Source organism: Miniopterus schreibersii (assembly GCF_964146895.1).
Source record: "Miniopterus schreibersii genome assembly, chromosome: 1".
Classification (NCBI taxonomy): domain Eukaryota; kingdom Metazoa; phylum Chordata; class Mammalia; order Chiroptera; family Miniopteridae; genus Miniopterus; species Miniopterus schreibersii.
Genome location: NC_138101.1, coordinates 26,828,630 through 26,846,844, shown reverse-complemented (window position 1 = coordinate 26,846,844; position 18,215 = coordinate 26,828,630). Strand labels below are relative to the sequence as shown.

The 18,215-nt window shown below is 40.5% G+C and overlaps 1 protein-coding gene across 3 annotated transcripts in view; it reads left to right on the top strand.

The window, feature by feature from the left end:
* CORIN (corin, serine peptidase) overlaps positions 1–18,215 on the top strand; it is a 179,065-nt gene that overhangs the window by 33,383 nt on the left and 127,467 nt on the right. For all 3 annotated transcript variants that reach the window (XM_081139845.1, XM_081139846.1, XM_081139847.1), the window contains exon 3: positions 5,602–5,802. In XM_081139845.1, coding sequence (XP_080995971.1) covers positions 5,602–5,802 — 201 coding nt within the window. The remainder of the gene's footprint in view (positions 1–5,601; positions 5,803–18,215) is intronic.

Here is an 18,215-nt window from a genome sequence, read left to right as displayed (position 1 = left end):
AATGAGCACGCTCGCTGCCGGTTAGTGCGAGCATACTCTCTTCCGTTCGGGTGTGACAGGCAGACAGGATCTTGCTCGGTCGTCACTGCTCCTTTTTCTTGAAATGCTCCTCTGCTCTGCCTGCCGATGATCGCTTCCGATTCTCCTTTTCTCTGCCTGCTCTTTCTCCATCTCCTGAAGCTCGTCTTTCTCTACTTATCCATTAAATGTCAAGGCGTCTGTCCTAAGGGCTCTCCTCACTTCACACCCGCACCTCTCTTGGCGATGTCATCCACGCCCCTAACTCCCTTCATAATTCTTTCTCATCAGTGTCACTGTCTACCCTGGTGCCGAGCGTTCTGCTGGGCGTCTGAGATGCGGACACACGTAAAAAACCTTCTGCCTTCAAGGAGACGGAAAAGAAAAGACAGTTCCACTTGAGTGTATGTGTGATCTAAGCAGTGTGTCTCTGAGACACAAAGACACGAATTTGTGGGGGAGTCTGGCAAAGTGTTCTTCAGGAAATGTTCGGGTTGCTCCTGATTTACACTTTTCTCCTGATTTACACGTTTCACAGGCATGTTATGCTCAGTGTGTCTATAACAAGAACAAGAACAAAAGTAAGCTCCTGCAAATTCTATTTTTCATTTTCTATCATCCATTGTATCAGTCAGGATAGGCTATGTTATATTGTGTAACAAAAATAATCCCCAAATCCTAGTGGTTTAAAAACAACAAAGGTCAGTTTTGCAGACATGTCACATGCCATTTGCAGGATGGCAGTGGGGTGGGGATGAGGGGACGTGCTTTGCTCATTGAGGTCATTCAGGGAGTAAACTGATGAACCAGCCATCACCTTGAACCTTTGTGATTATTGTGTCAGAGAGAAAGAAAATGAACACTGGAGGCTCTTTCTTTTTTTAGAGTATATTATTAACTATAATCACCATGCTGTACATTAGATCCCCAGAACTTATTTGTTGTATAACTGAAAGTTTGTACCCTTTCACCAACATCAAAGATGTCAGGAGACAAGAGATTGAGACCAGAGAATGTAACCCAAGCTTGTGTCCTAGTAGAACGGGAGAGAATGGAAAAATATTTGATGAACAGCACTAATGACCACCACCTCTATCATGTTTGGGGGTACATTCCTTTACCCAGTAATTGAAACCTGAATCCTCTGATTCGTCCCCTTATGTTCTCACAGTTTTGTCTTGGAAAGCTTTCTCCCAACTGTGCCCTTTTATTCTCACTGCTTTTGCCTTGGCTCAGGCCTTGTTCTTCTTTCACTTGGACTATTGCAGTAGCCTTCTAACTATCCTCTAGACTTGATCCCTTTCAGGCATCATCCTGCTGCCAGAGTGATCATTCTAACATCCCATCCTATTTAAGATCCTTCAAAAGTTCTCCATCACAACTAGATCTATTCCAAACCTTTAACGGGAACTGCCCTTTGCACTCTGGCGCCCAGTCCCTCTCCCTCTTCTCTTGCCAGTCCCCCGTGTGCTAGCCATGCTTAATTACTTGCTGCTAGGCTTCTGCATATCTTTTCCACTTTGCTCTGTCTAGAAAGTTCTCCATTCCCTATCACCATGCCTCACCTCTCTCCTCCCAACACATGCTTTGCTCAAACTTAGAAAATCTCTTTTAAGATTTATATCGAGGATTATTTTCCTCTAAGAAACCTTTCCTGACTTTCCCAACTGGAATGACAGCTACTTCTCTATTTTTTGTCACCCGATTGTCCTATGCATATCATTCTCACAGCACTTGTAGCATGGTTTGTATTTTTAGACTACATGGCTGTCTCCCTCAACTAATCTATAAACATCTTGATGATAAGTGCCTCTCACTAGATTTTGTGTTCTCAGCAGAGAGTAAGTACAACGTTTCGGGCACATAGAAAATGCAGACTAAATGTGTTACCACATGGCTAGAGAAACAAAGATAGGCATTAATTTCAAACTCACATAATAGGAAGATAAATTTGTTTACAGGCATATGGTGGTTGATTTTTTTAAGGTGTGTACCTTGTCCAAAGTGAGAAGTGTTTGTGAGTGTATGTGCATGTGTATGTGTCAGGTCCCAACTCAATTCTGGGTAAGTTAAATAACTCTAAGCTTCAGTTTTCTTCTCTTTAGAACTCTATGAAGAAGAGTTAATTATAGCATCCGTTTCACAGGATTCTTGGGAGGCTAACTCAGCAGATGCTTACAGTGGGAATACTTAGCAAGGTGCTTGTATTTGTTCCCTATTGCTGCTGTAACAAATTATTGCAAACTTGGTAGCTTAAAACAACACAAGTATATTACATTATAATTATGGAGGTGAGAAGTCCAAAATAGGTGTCTCTGGGTTAAAATGAACATGTTGGTTGTACTGTATTTCCTTTGGGGGCTCTAGGAGACACTGTGGCCTATTTTTTTCCAGCTTCTAGAGGCTTTCTGCATTCCTTGGCTTGTGGCTCCTTTCTGTTTTCAAAACGAACAATGGCCCATTGAGTCTTTCTCACACTGCATGGCTCTGGCACACACTCTCTCACCTCCTTTTACTGATTATAAGGACCTTGGGCTCACCTGAATAATCCAGGATAAGTTTTCCATCTCAGATTCCTTAATTGACATCTGCAGCATCCCTTTTGCCATGTAAGTTATGTAAGGTAACATATTCATAGGTCCTGGGGCTTAGGATGTGGACAACCCACTCATGGTAGGTGATCAGTAAAGCTTGGCTATTATTCCTGGAATTATAGACAGTTTCTTAAACAGTGTTAAATAGAACTGAAACACTTTTAAGCCATACAACCTTGATACAATATAGTCTTCTATTAATACTTTAGCACGAAAGAGCCACCATTATCTCACTGCCAAAGTGGGTTAAGTGATTCACTTTTGAAAATTTCCTTAGCCATTTTTGCTTTGCTGGTAAAAGGAAATTGGTATTTATTTAAAAGTACTTTAGTAGCCCTAAGGAAGACTATTTTACTTTCATTACTGTCATTGTGTAGTAATGACTAGCAGTTATTGAGAACTTACTGTGTGCCAGGAATTATTTCAAGTGTTTATATGTGTATTGAGCAATTTGACTCCAATGACCAGCCCCATGAAGGGAGATACTTTTATTTTCCGTATTTTATGGCAGTTGAGAGTTTGTGCCAAGTTTCAGCATAGTAAGTGCTAGAGCTGGGATTTAACCCCAGGTGGTCAGGCTGTGGAACCTGTCCTTTTAACCACAGCACTATAAAAGAAGAAATGTGGAAGAATGAACACTCTACTTCGAACTAATAACTTAGCTTTTTTACAGCTCATCATGGTATAGCTTGAGAGTATTTAGTCTTATTGAGTTCTAATTTTTGTGCTTTTGAAAAAATGCATAACACACAGCCAACTGTGACTTGAGAGTTGGTCAGTTTCTAGGGATGCTTGAAAACAAATTGTCCTGTGAGTTCAGGCTTTTAGAAATAGGTCCTTTAGGCTCTTTCTGTTTTTCTATCTTTCTCTGTCTCTCTCAAAAGTATACTTTAGGAACATTAGCTGTAGAAACTATCATATATTATGTATTAAGTTTCTACTCTGCCAAGCTGCTTTATGCGTAAAATTTAAGAGCAAGAAAACTACCTTTCTCTTTTTTCTATGTCAGTGTTTCCTAAGAAAGTTGATGTTTCAAAGGAGTAACCACATATTACCATTTCATCTTAAGTAAAAAGATAAAGGAAAGATTATTAATAAGGCTAATCGTTACACACAAAATGCTAAGAACAACTGTGGATATTTCATACAGTAAGGATCTTTTTTTTTTTTTTTTTAAATATGTCTTCATTGATTTCAGAGAGAGAAAAGGAGAGGGAGAGAGAGATAGAAACATCAATGATGAGAGTCATTGATCGGCCGCCTCCTGCACACCCTGGACTGGGGATCGAGCCTGCAACCCGGGCCTGTGCCCTGACCAGGAATCGAACCCTGATCGCCTGGATCCTAGGTCGATGCTCAACCGCTGAGCCATGCCCGGCCCGGCTAGGATCTTTTTAAATGACTTACTCAGGGATGGGACTATGAGGAATTGGCATTTGCTACGGCATGTTGACAGAGCTGGATGCTCATCCACGGGGTTAGCATAAGTAAATCAACTTCATGGACCTTCTGTATTCATCGTAGCCACATTGGTGGAAACCACGTGTTATGTGAAAAATCTCTTTGTGCCCAGACAGGTAGAGAAGAGAGCAACTAACAAGTGGATGAAAATAACATTATAGCTAATTGATTAGTAACATTTTCTGTGTGAATGAAATGCATGTTATGTAGTAATCAAGTCTGTCACATATTTATTTTGATCCAGAATAAATTCTAAATCATTTTAAAAAACCGTTAAATGAAGGTTTTCATTTCACCTACTGTACTTGATAGTCACTCAGAATCACATAGACAGTTTAGATCGTGTGTTACCTGCACCACATGGTCATGATTTAGCTTTTACACGCCGATGTTTTATTTAGAACCCTTTGGCAGATGAAGCTGTTGACCTTAGTTAGTTAGAAAACAGCTGCTTTTCTATTTTGATTTGTAGTTAATGTTTTCCAAGTGTCGAGCACATGTAGAGACATTTTTTCCATAGACTGATATTAAACATTTTATTTATATTTCTTTTATTTTTAATGGTCCATGCATTGTTTGGAAATGTGAGAACCAATGAGAGCATTCACTGTAAATGTTTTTAGGAAAAAAAAAAAATCTCCCTTGGGCATTTCTCTAATGGATCAATATCAAATTCATTTATTTTAGTAGCATATTCAACTACATTGCTATATTCTAAGAACAGTCTGTTATCTATTTTGACTGAGTTAAAAATACATGATCTCTTTCAAATTTTTCAGAAGTTCCTGCCTAAAGTCAAAGCTAGGTGATCCCCAGTAGTCAGGTTTCACTCCTTGTTTTGTCAATGAGTGGATGAATACCTTGCGAAAATGACCAGTTGATAATCTTAGTTTAATGACTATTTTTCTAATTTCTTGTAATTATATGTTATACCTTCTGGTTCAAATGAAGGTGATTGAGTTTCTTCTTTTTTTGTGGGAATTAGAGTTTCACTTTTTGGGGATATATTTTTTTCTATAAGTCTTGGTAAATATATGAGCCCCATTATTTTTATTTTTCTGCTACGCATAGTTTACTGAAATCTAGTGCAAACTGTGAAGAAACAAAAGATGACGGTGAGGAGGCACTATTGTGTCCTTTGGTGGCAGATGGAGATTTGGGGAGCACGTGTCCTGGGTGCTGAGCAGCATAAAATGGTGGGAGACACTGAGAAAGAGAAGGCAAGGAGGAAACACTGTAAGATTCACCACATTTTGTTTATTTGTGGCGAGTCTCGGGTGCGGTGGAATAGCCCTCAATTCTTTGGGTACCGAAAATCTAGATGAGAAAGCAGAAGTTTCTTCACGGCTACGTGGTTTGCAGTAGGAGAGAAACTCTGCTGATCAGTGGTGCTGGCCGTTGGCTTTCTCTCTGTGTTTGCCTGGGTAGAATGTGACTTGGGAAAGTAGCTGTACAGCTTTTTTAATATATTAAAAAAATGAATACTTTCAGTTATGTTTTAAAAACATATATATTTTTTGTCTCTCAGGAGCATTACCAAAAGCCTATTTGAAATCAAGTGGGAATGAACCTATGGCCACTGATGGTGACGTTCAAGTGCCTGATGTTATTCTGGCAAATGCCGTTTACCAGGAGAGCGCTGTGACATCTCCTACCCCTCCCAACACGCACGTTCCAGCCTGGACCACGGATGCTTCTCTCCCACAGGACCGAGGCCACAGGAACACAAGTAAGTCTGAAGGTGCGGTGCATGTGCCCTTTAATGTCTGCGGAACCCACGGCAAGATTTTTGAGTGTGGCAACGGATGATCTTAATTCAGTCACTTACCGATCATACAGGCAAAGCTCCACTCCCTGGCCCGGCAAGCCTAGCAGAGTGCCCTGTTCCTTGGCATGAGATGCCCTCCGCCCAGCCATCCAGATAGGGGCGTAAATAAGTCATGAAGATGTATCAGTGTCATCCAACATTTCTCAGGCATAAAAATATTGACCGTTTGCCCCAGTATAGTGGCACTGATTTTGTGGTGCTTCACCTCTAAAAGTTTGTGCTTCTGCTTTGAAGTTTTAAGTTGCTTCTTTTGAGATGGTTAAATCAAGGTACTTATTTTGTTATTGGCACCTTGTAGGAGGGACCCCAGTTCTAGAATAGGATGCAAGTGATTTAACAGGAGCCACCCCCCATTTGCTTTTGACGTGTCCACGTGCTCTTGTTTCCTTGCTCCCCTCTCCTCCCTCTTTTATTGGCTGTGCAACTTACTGCACATGCTGGTGACTGACAGGCCATCTCACCTTGAGGAAAATGGCATGTGTGAAACTTCCGAGATTTGTCAGTCATTCCAGTAAAAGAGCTGGGAGAGAGAGAAGACAAAGTGTGGGGACTGGGTCGGCTAGCTGGTGGCACACAGTAGGCTCTGGAATGTGACTCTCTTCCTCAGTACCCCTCGGATTGTTTGGTAAAGTCACTAAGCGTCTGGAGTGTTGCTGGGAGAGGATCTGTGCGGACAGTGCCCAGGAGCTTCGGCTCTGCTCCAGTCAGCACTTTCTCTGCAGCCGTCTTGATTCTTATTTTCATCTTAAAGCAAAGTTGCGGGACTGGAACTCATAGCACGCCCAGCGCCCTGAGCATCTTCCTGCCCCTTCCTCCCTCTTTCTTGAAAACCCACAAGGGGAAATCACACCTGAGGTCCGGGATGGAGTGTTTATTTTCATTCTGAGCCCGGAAGGGAAGGATTAGGCCGACTCTCAGCTAGCAGTGCGTGCTTGCCAGTGTCTGAAGAAAAGCAGGATGATTCTGCCTCTCGAGCCGCAGGGAGACAGCCTGCTTGGATTCCGTTTCGCACAGCGCCCACGGGGAGTGGCTGTGCCTTAGACCCGGTGCTCACCAGCGATTCCTACGGATTTGTGTTCGTTACCTGACAGTAACGCTGCAAACCCGAATTATGCCAAGTGAAATTTATTTTCCTCCGGAGTTTAATTTTGAGGCTTTTTTTTTTTTTTTTTTTTAATATTTTGGCCATGACTTCAGCACTTCATTATTCTTTAGGACAGTATTTTTCCATCAGAAGTGCAAAAGTAATTTAAGCAAAAACTCAGTCCAGTTAATGTGGTTGCAATTACAGCCATTGTTATTTCTTTTGCTAAGTGGATTTGTCTCGATTTTGAAAGCTCCATTATTTGTTAAGATTCAAGTGGAGGCGACAGACACACAGTCGGAAGAGTAGAGAAACATATGGTGCTTGTTGCTCAGTTGGGAAGTTTGGTGGAAATCTGGTGGACTCATTCATTTTTCCTTCCTGTGGCTGGAGCATTGTTTGAGAACATGAATGTAATTCAACATGTAAAGGAATTCCAGGTGACATTAGAATGATGAAATGGAGAAAGGCTGAAATCTTTGAATATGTGTCATTCTTCGTTGGTAAGGTGCTTGACTGTTAGCATTGAGCGTTACTGTCTGACTACAGAGACCCTCAATAGACTGTCTCTATTAATTAAAATTGGATATTGCAGGGATTTCATAGTTTTTTATACATTCCAGTAATATTGCTAGCCTGTTATAGAACTTTAGGTAGTTTTCAGGTCATGTTTGAATATTTTCTCTGTGGTTCTTAACTGATGAGGTATACAGGATGTAAAATTGAGGCTTAGGGAAATTAAGTTGACTTTCTAATATCACTTGTCTCGTCATCGGTAGACGTGGAATTGGGATTCAGACCTTGGGACTCCTAGACCAGTGCTCTTTCAAGTATGTCATGCTTCCTCCCTCAGTTTTATTGCTTTTCTTGCAGTGGTAGGAGCATTACTGAGAAAATTTTAAGCTCCAGAAGAGTAGAAAAATAGTCTGTTTTGTTTTCTGCTGCCTAGCCCATGACCAGTAAAATAATTGTTGAAGGAATAAATAAATGAACTGCAGTCGTTCCACAATTTTAGTACCTGATTTATCACTTTTTGTTAGCAATGCCTAAGCACACTTCTGCGCTTGATAATTTAACCAGTTTTACTTAAAGCATCATTTAATGCCTTGTATATGTACTAACACCTAGCAGAGAATTTGCTTTATTTCTGTTTTCAATTATTCTCTAACGAAAACGTCATTTTAAATTCCAGGCATATGTAAAAGCTATTTAAGTCCACTTCAGTCCAAAAATACAGTAGCCAGACATTCTGTCCTACCCAAATATCCAGGGTAGGAAACCAAAGGGAGAACTCCTGGCAAAAGGTACCAGGAAATAGCCTTTCCTTAAGACATTTCATTCCTCCGGGGGCTGGGGCTGGGGGAGGTCCTTAATATCATGCCAAAGCATAGGATACTGCAGTTCGTAAAGTTTTAACCAGAACACCCCCCACCTTACACTGTGCGGCAGAGCTGGGCTTTGCGAACATGAAATAGGCTTTATGGACATCTGTTAACTTCTGGAGTTTCATTAGTTGAATTTTGAAAAGCAGTTGTAATGTGGAAAAGGAAAAGGTCCGTAGTTAGCTTTCATGGGATTTTTCTAGGTTGATTCTGTATTTGGATTATTATTTTCACTTTTATTCCTTATATATTTTATAAATATTTAAATATAAATTGAGTTTTAAAGAAAGAGAAAAACCAACCTAGAGCTTTTGGGTTAAAAATAATATGGCACACAATAGAATAACCTAGAAACTGATCTGGAATTACAAATGACAAGAGTGGGTTAAGGCACTGAAAGCTTAAGGTGTTCTGGTTTTGGTAACCAGCTCCTGAATCTCCTATATCAGATGAAAACACATTTACTTTAAAAAAAATGTTTTTGAAATAAAGCCAACATACCATGAAATTCACCCTTTTAATATGCACAATTAAGTTTTTCAAAATTGTATTCATAGAGTTGTACGACCACCACTGCTATCTAATTTTAGAACATTTTCTTCTCTGCAGAAAGAAATGCCGTATTAATTGCTCTTTATTTTCCCTTCCCCCAGCCTGTGTCAAAACTAATCTACTTTTTGTCTCTATGGATCTGTCTGTTTTGGACGTTTCATATAAAGGGCATCACACAATAAAGAAGCGGTTTTTGTGACTGGCCTCTCATATCTTTCTTGGATATGGGCACAGCTTTGCACACGTACCTGGCCTTCTACGATCCCAAGGCATACGTCAGAGCTTTTCAAAGGCCCCTTTGGACACCTCATTCTCCAGTTTTTCCTTTTAAGGCTTTTATCAGGCTCTTATTTCCAACAGGTATTTTTGCCTTGGGTGGTTGTGATGTTAAACAATTGCCACAGATTGTGCAGTAAGCGCCCCAGGGATAGAGCTGTTTGCATAGAGAAAGCTCTGAATCAGGTCATATAAAGACCAGCCCTGAGAATGGATCCTTTCCAGGGAGCTTCCAGATAGGTTGAATGGGGACAGTTCTCTGAGGATGGCTTTTTGTGGAACTTCAAACCTATTCTACCCTCTCCATTGCCTCCTAAGTTGCCAGTTTTCATAGTTACCCTGGTTGCAAGGCCATTGGTTTTCAAGGCTATCACAGAACTGAGAAGAGGGCAGACGTAACAGGGCAGGTTAAAATGCTAAAAGCTCATAGTTCTACTGTGATCCAGACATTTTTCTTGAGTAATGAAAAATGCAAGCCTTTGGTTAAATTCCAAAGTTCTGAAAGATTTGATAATTTTTTCCAGTGCTTTTACTGCTTTCACGGAGGAACAGATTTTGGAGGACGTTACCCTCCAACATTTTTCATCTCTTCCAGTATTGGGAGTCGATTTTCCTTCTTTTTATAATGCATAAATATGATTATATTACATATACAGAGTGTTCCAAAAAATGTATATGCATTTTGAATAATTATAAAGGCAGTGTTTATTAAAATACATTTTATTTTCAAAATGTAATAGAATCTACAAACACTGTGTGTATACATTTTTGGGGCACCCTGTATATTAATTTAAAATGTAAGCCTCTTTTCCCTTTTTGTGTATAAATCACTTCATTCCTTCTTCTTTTGCGTCACATTACTCTATCCTTACCCACAGTTAACCCATGTTAACAACCTAGCGTGCATGATATTATAGTTTTCTCCATGCTCATACTATTATACACAAACACATGTACAGAATAACATACATACAGAGATGATTTAGTCGTTTTTCAAAAAGTGGGATCACATTTGTTACATATATTTTTCTATGTAATGTTCTTCTTGTTCAAGAATGCTTCATGTGAATGTCTCTAACTCATTGTTACAGTGAACAGTATTCCATGCCATTGCACCATAATTTATTTTATTTCAGCCATTCTCCCAGTAGGGGGCGTTCATCTTATACTTAGTTGTGTTTTTTCTCAGTGAATTACAGTCTCTCTTCTGAAGATAAAATGACTGGGATCATGGCAGCGCAGCTGTGTAATGTAGTGATTTATTAGCACTGATAACTCTGCACCAAAATGCTCTAACCACATGCCCCAGACTTACTAAGTGTAGAAAGCTCGTGCACCGATCTGAAACCTTAAGGTTATTCTTTCTTCCTGGTTTTGTGTTGTTGACATGGTGTTTCTATTTGCTTGAAAGTGAATTTCTCGTGAAGACAAAGCTGAAAGGATCAGAGCTACTGTTGTCCTCCCTGGATTACTATTCATCAGGCAGCTGTCCAGGTGGGGACCTGAGGAGAGGGAGTCTAATTAGACATTTGAAATCAGGGAAGTCTTGTCCCCATTTTTCCTAACGTTTTCTAATCCCCTTAAGAATGACACCCTAAATGTTTTATTACGTTTCTCAACAGTCTGCTGTGCTGCCCTCAGAGCCATGCCCCACCGCTGTAGATCGCTTTCTGTAGGTGAGGGTGCGGTTTGGAGAGGGAGTCGGTGCTGGTGGAGTGCAGGTGGGTGGGCGAATGGCTTAGACGCACCTTAGGACCGTACCCTCCTCATTCCTGTTAAGTTGTTGGACAGCATTTCTCCATCTGGGGTGGGGGGACCTCAGATGTACTCTGCAGGATCCGAGAATTCTCCGTAAGGATTTCGTAAATGCATGCTTTCATTTCAATGGTAACAAAAATAACTAATGTAAGCCCACTCTCAGTCACCTGGATCGCCATCTCAGGACAAGTACTGAGGTGGGTTTTTGGCACCTGCATTTGAGTTTCTGTCTGTGGTTACGTTGCTGCTGAGCTATAGTGCTTAGACTGTTAAAAGATGCCTAAAGAAGACAACTTCGGGGGTCCAAGCTTTAACACTTCATAAAATGGACAATCTCCTTTAGGAGAATTACAATTCGGGGTTGACGGCAAGAAGCTTAAGCAAGATAAAGAATAAAGAACATGGAAGAGAAACATAGAAGGCCCCTGGTTGGCTGGAGCCACGTGGTCAGCCCTGTGCGGGGCCAGAGGAGCAAGGGAAGAAGCAGGGAGCCCGAGCTGGCTTGGGCCTGGAGATCGGCCGGCCGGGTGTCCTGCGTGTCTGGTCAAGCAGAGCGTTTACAGGGCCGGGAAATGATCTACGTTGCGATTTGCTGGCCTGGCACCCAGACAACAGCAGCTCCATCTTGGGCCTACCACATTATTTGAACAAACATTTTCCAGTCATCAAGAAAGGCACAGAGGCCCAGCCGGCATGCCTCAGCGGTTGAGCATTGACCTAGGATCCAGGAGATCAAGGTTCGATTCCCGGTCAGGGCACATGCCCTGGTTGTGGGCTGGATCCCCAGGTGGGGGGCCATGCAGGAGGCAGCCGATCAATGACTCTCTCATCATTGATGTTTCTATCTCTCTTTCCTTCTCCCTTTCTCTGAAATCAATAAAGACATATTAAAAAAAAAAAAAAAGAAGAAGGGCACAAAGGCAGACTCAGTAGATATTCTTCTCAGGTGCAGAACAATGTATGTGCTGGCATATTGTACAGAGGATACCTTGGTGGCCGTTCCCATAGACAAATGGTGACCATCTCGCTCAGCTGGGACACATGGTGGTACAAGCTCCCCAAATACAGAAGAACTTGTCCTCGGGAGTCAGCACCGTAGTCATGGTGTTTTAACAGAACAATGTTAATATTAATTCATTAATATAATTTATTTAAATTGTAATAGTTTTGTAATTTGTTTCCATTGAATGTATACATATTAATTTGATAATTATGTTACACCTATAGGCATACAGTGGTTTATATCTAATTTTCTGTAAATCTGCATAACTCCCTTCCTATGAAAAAGCCTGGGCAAATTCTTTAGCTTGCAAAATACTGCTTTAGGGAACCTGAGTTCTAGCTGTTTGGGTCACATCCCCGGAAAAAGCAGTGATGTTCTTTACCAAAGCATAACATTTTTTGTGCCAAGGACTCCTTTGGCAATCTGGGGAAGCCTATAGGTGTCTTCTCAGAATAATGTTTTGGTGCTTAAAATAAATAACACAGAATCCAAAGGAAGGCAATTTTATTAAAATCTGTTATCAAAATATTAGAAATATAAATTCATGCTATAGTAATACATGATATAGAAATAATTTTATCTAGCAGTAAGTCAATAACTAATTTTATAACAGCAATGAACATAAATAACATTTTATAATGATTGCAATAACTTCATGTTGATAGGAAAATAGATTTCTAATTTATTTTTCTTTGTTGTCTTCACTGAGAATTTAAGCAGGCTAAATTTCAATTAGAGGTTAATGGAAATAGAGATGCTATTTATCTCCCATCCAGGTTTTTCACAGACAAAAATTCTATGTATGGGCCCATTGGGGTCTTTGGACTGTAATTAAGAACACATATTCTAGACAAGAAGTCTATAGAGTTTTGTTTTTTGTTTTTGGGGGGTTATTTTTTGGTAACTAGGAGAGTCCGAAGCATGCCTAAGCCTAAGTTGTTTAATTAAGAATTTTTTCGGCCCTGGCCAGGTAGCTCAGTTGGTTAAAGCGTCATCCTGATATACCAGGGTTGTGGGTTCAATCCCTGGTCAGGGCACATACGAGAAGCAACTAAGGAACAAATAAATGCCTCTCTCCCTTCCTCTCTCTCTCTAAAATCAATCAATAAAATAAAATATGCAGTACATTAGCCCAGCTGGCATGGCTCAGTGGTTGAGCATCGACCTATGATCACAGAGACTGAAGTTCGATTCCTAGTCAAGGCACATGCCCGGGTTGCGAGCTCGATCCCCAGTCAGGGGCGTGCAGGAGGCAGCCGATCAATGACTCTCATCATTGATGTTTCTGTCTTTCTCCCTCTCCCTTCCTCTTTCTGAAATCAATAAAGATATATATATTTAAAACCCACGAAAAACCCCACAATACATTTAAAAAAAAGAATTTTCTGCTTCAAAATTTACTGGGTGCCATTCCCATGTGCTTTGCTGGACACCAGCGTTAGACCCCAATGATCAAGTCCATTTGGTTGCCCCCTGCTAGATATTAAATCATATTCTTCGGGTTTAAGGAACAGCGATGAGATTCAGACATGGGCTTCTGGTTAACATCAACATCTAAGCAAGGACAAGCAAAGCATGTAAGTGACTGTTGTGTGCGTGTCTGGTTAGCATTCTAGTAAATGGTAGCATTCTAGTAAAGACCGGCACGTTTCTTGGGAGGGACAAAGGAGATCTGACTGTAGGAATGGACTCTCTCTGGCTCTTTTTTCTCCCTGCTCTCCTTTTCTTCCTCCTCATTGCATCTTTAGATGACTCTGCCCCTAGGATGTATTGGGTTCCTCCCAGAGAGAACAGATTCAGTCACTTGCAGGGCTAGGCTTTTGCAAAGGGTAACGGAGTGCCTGTCAACCTCCTTTGGCCACCATCCTAGTCCTCTCTTCTCAGACATTTCTGGGCAGGACTTCCCGACCCTCTTTCCAAAACGAATCCTGCAGTATTCCACAGGTGACACGTGCCCCCAAAGGTAATGTGCCTATAGCACATTAATATAGCAAATGAGAGTTGGAGTTAAATAGTCATGTCAACAAAGGCCTGGGGCTCAAAATTTTTCTCTCCAGGTTCGTTATCACAGTTTCCTCTCCAGGAAGCACGGCCCGAATACCCTTGATCCATATGGGGAAAACAGTAGCACGCTGATAGTAGTGCTGCCAGAACAGTCCCAATCAAATTCAAGGACAAAGAATGTTCTAAAAGGCAAATTCTGAGATAAAAATTAAAAAATCTGTAATTTACTCTCTGGTTCTGAAAGAAAATTGGCACTGCATACATTTGTTTGCCTGAATCATTCAATCTGTTGACTGTCTCAGGGTTTTGATCTTTGTACAATATTATGTTGAGTGCAAAAGAGCCATCGTTGGGAATCTGTTTGCTGTTACTTGTGCCTTCGGAGAATATGCCTTTTGCCTTACTTGTAGATGAAATGAGTATGCTAATAAATTTTCCAAGCCAAAAGCTTTGCATCAATTCACAGTTGATGCAAACCATTCCTTGTCTTTTAGTGTTGACATATTTTATTATTCTATTTTGCTGCTTTGCATCATTAACCGGATATTTACATGTGGTATTTGCCTTGATGACTTGCAGTATTTGTTTATAATTATATTAATTGGTGCAAACTCATTAGGGTACTTATATACCCTTCCAGGCTTTATGAGACATGTCATTTTCTAAGAGCTTAGGTTAATATTCTGGGAAGCACCATTCATTCATCATCAGCTACTTATTGGGTACCAAGCACTGAGGTTTGGCTATGTATGTAGATTATAAGGATGGGTCAGATAGAAATCCTGTCCCTAAGTAGCCAAGTAATTACTGGGAGAGATGAACATATTATTTATAATTGAGAAATTCTATAAGAGAGGTTACAGAGATGAAAGAAAACATGACCTATTATAAAGTTTTATTGACAATTATAAAAGTAAATTTTCATTTAAAGGGTGGCCTGGAGTTTCCATTTTTAATCAGATTATGTTTTTTTCATTCTTAGATTTAAAAAGGTACCTATGATATAATTGTCTTCAATAATTATAGATAACTTAGATAAATCGAACAGAGGCTTTAGTTTTCAATTTTATGGGAAAGCCAGCCTTGCTTTTGTAGGTATTAATGAGAATTTTATCACCTCAGGAAGTGGGAGGTCTAGAATTCTACAATTCCCGCTTTGGAACTATTCTTCCATTGTTTATTAATTAATCAAGCACTGAGAGTTTGTTTCTGCTTGGGTTATATGTTTGTAAATGTGCACTGGACAATGGCCTTAGCATGTGAATTTCTGGAGACTGACTTATGATGACCTGATGGCTGTTAAGCCACAGTGACTATGTTACCGTATCATGTGTCCTTTAAAGCCAACAAAACATTTTAAAAATAAATAATGTGGGAGGGTTGTCATGGGGAAGAAATGAAGACCTTAAATCAAAACTCTTTGCTTGATCTAGAGTTTGGGGATTAGCCAAGTGGCCATGTTACAGGCAATCATGAGAGGCAGTGAAGCCCATTATTCGAGGCAGGGGTGGGGTGGGGGTGGTGACACAGTAGCACTATCAGTGTCCAAGTAGGGACCCACCAACCCTTCCTTCTTTCCTATTTCTCCCTTTTGGAATGGCGCTGTCTGTTCTATGCCTGTGCCACCATTATATTTTGGAATCACATGAGAATTTTGCTTCTGAGTGAATTGTACCTTGAGTCTCACCCATAATGAGTTAGGTGACATTTAGATGAGACTCTGGACTTCAGACTTTAGATTAGATGCTGGAATGAGCATCTTCCGGGGCTGTTGGAATGAATGAATGTGTTTTGCCTGTGATAAGGACATGGATTGAGGGGGCCGGGGGTGGAATGTTATGGACTGAATGTTTTCACTCAGCATTTCTGGAATGTTAAGATTTCATTTTCTTTATGGAGAGTTTAATTGTTTTCTTAAAGGAAGTTTGTTTTGTTTTGCAAAATATTTCTAAGTGTTTATAATGAGTTGGCTTTTGGTTTAGTCCACAAAATTTCAGAATCCTATCTTTAAAAAAATTACACAGAAACTTTGGATCACACACTAAAGTAGAGAGAATTGCACAATGAATGTCCATATGCCCTCTCTCAGTTTATCAACATTTTATCAATTTTCTCAGAGTCTCTTTTTAAAGCATTTTTTTCCTAGTGCTTCTTGTAGTAGAGTTTAAACTTGCTCTCATAATTGAGAGTTGGGCTACTCGCTGTACTGTTTACACAGAGGAATTTTAATAATAGCTAGTTTTTAACTAAAATATTGTACTTCATAGTTTAAAGAAATCACGTGGAGAAAGCGAAGGCTTTATGGAGCAATATGTTAAATCCTATATTAAATATCTAATTATCATTAAAATACATATTCCAAAATTTTCCAGTTGTAGGAAGAGTTACAATGTCCCCAGAAACAAAGTTGATTTGACATCTACTCTTGGGCTTTTTGTGTTGGGTATCCCGTGCCTCCCACAGCACCCTGCAGGTCTCCCCCTCTCTGGGTGAGCAGTGTGTCTGCCCTGTTCAAGCCTGGGGCAGGGTCACTAATTTTGACTTCAGCTCTTTGCTATTCCAGCTCTATAGGGCGTAGCAAAAGTAGGCTTACAGTTGTTCATATGGGAAATAATACAATAAATAATAATACAAGAATAAACTCTTTTTACACATACCCACAACTATAAACCTACTTTCCCCCACCCTTTATAATTCACTTCCATGTTTAAGGTTCCCATGTTTCTCTTTTTTAGCTTTTTGTTATCACAGAGCCCTCTATTCCAGTTACTTCCATTTCCACCCTAACTTGAAAATGGCAGGAATGGGGAAGTTTCAGGATTTATATAGTTCAGGGCCAGGTTTCATAGAGTCCTTCATTCATTCATTCATTCATTCATTCATCTGACAAGTGAATTGACATCATCTACTATAGTTGGTAACACGTAGGAGAAAAGTATTTCAGAATTTCCTGTTAGTGTCTTCTTGATCTAGAAGAAACGCTTTTCTTAATGCCCAACAAGTGTCTGCAGTTACAATTTGATCAAATTCCTCTAATCTATCCACAGTAGAGATATAGGATAGCCATTAATATTTTCCTGAGAAACTCCCTATGTATCAAAGACTCAAAATGACTGACTCACAATGGATTGGCCTTACTATGTACACTATAATTTAGAAGCAGGCATAAGCAGCAAACATTTTAGCAAAATAGTTGGGACCTGGCATTAGACCGTGCTTTTTCTCTCTTGGCTAAATTTGGGAGAGAAGTGGCTGCGTACAAGGGCAGGGCATGGGCTCCTCAGCAGTTCCAAGTGTGGGCAGTTTCCCTGGAGGAATGTGTGAGTCTCCAAGCTGGAGCTGAATGCGGTGTGCAGATGCATCTGGTTTCCCAGGGAGAGGCACTTTTGGAATGCAGTTTTGAATGGGTAGGCAAAGCCAGGGATGCTTGTGTGTTTGGTTATCTCTGCCTCTGACACTTTAATGTCACATGAAAAGGGCAGAAGCCTTCTGACTGAATCAGGGTCCCTACCAGCTCTTAAACTGGTCAACTTTAGTTCTTACCAAATGTTATAGAGAAACCCTGGGACTGCTGCTCAGATATTCCTGTGTGGAGAGGAACAGAGGTTCCTGGAGGGAGGACGCCTTCTCTAATCATTGGCCAGCTTCATAAGCTCGCTGGCCTGTGTGGGCGCACGGGCCCCGAGCAGGACTCTGCACATGGTGAAATGCTCTGCTGCCGCCTTGTTGAATGTTAGTAAACACTTACTGAGTATTTTTTTAAAAAAGTAACACCACCCAGCCAGCGTGGCTCAGCGGTTGAGCATCAACCTATGATCCAGGAGGTCGCGGTTCGATTCCCGGTCAGGGCACATGCCCGGGTTGTGGCTCAATCCCCAGTAGGGGGCGTGCAGGAGGCAGCTGATCAATGACTCTCTCATCATTGATGCTTCCATCGCTCTCTCTCCCTCTCGCTTCCTCTCTCTGAAATCAATAAAAACATATTTTTTTAAAAAAATTATGAAAAAAGTAATACCCAGCAGTGTTTTATTTTGCAAATAAGCAAAACTAATTAATGAAACTTTGAATTTTGCTCTTCCATGTATTAGTAATTCCCTCTGCCAAAGAATTCTTCATGGAATTCAGAGGAAATAGGCAGAACAAAATGTTAATGTCTCTGCCTCAGTTTTCCTACCTACATAACATGGGTACAAATATCTCTCATGCCTACTTCACAGAGTTTTCATGGGTCACAAGAAGATAATCGCAGCAGAAA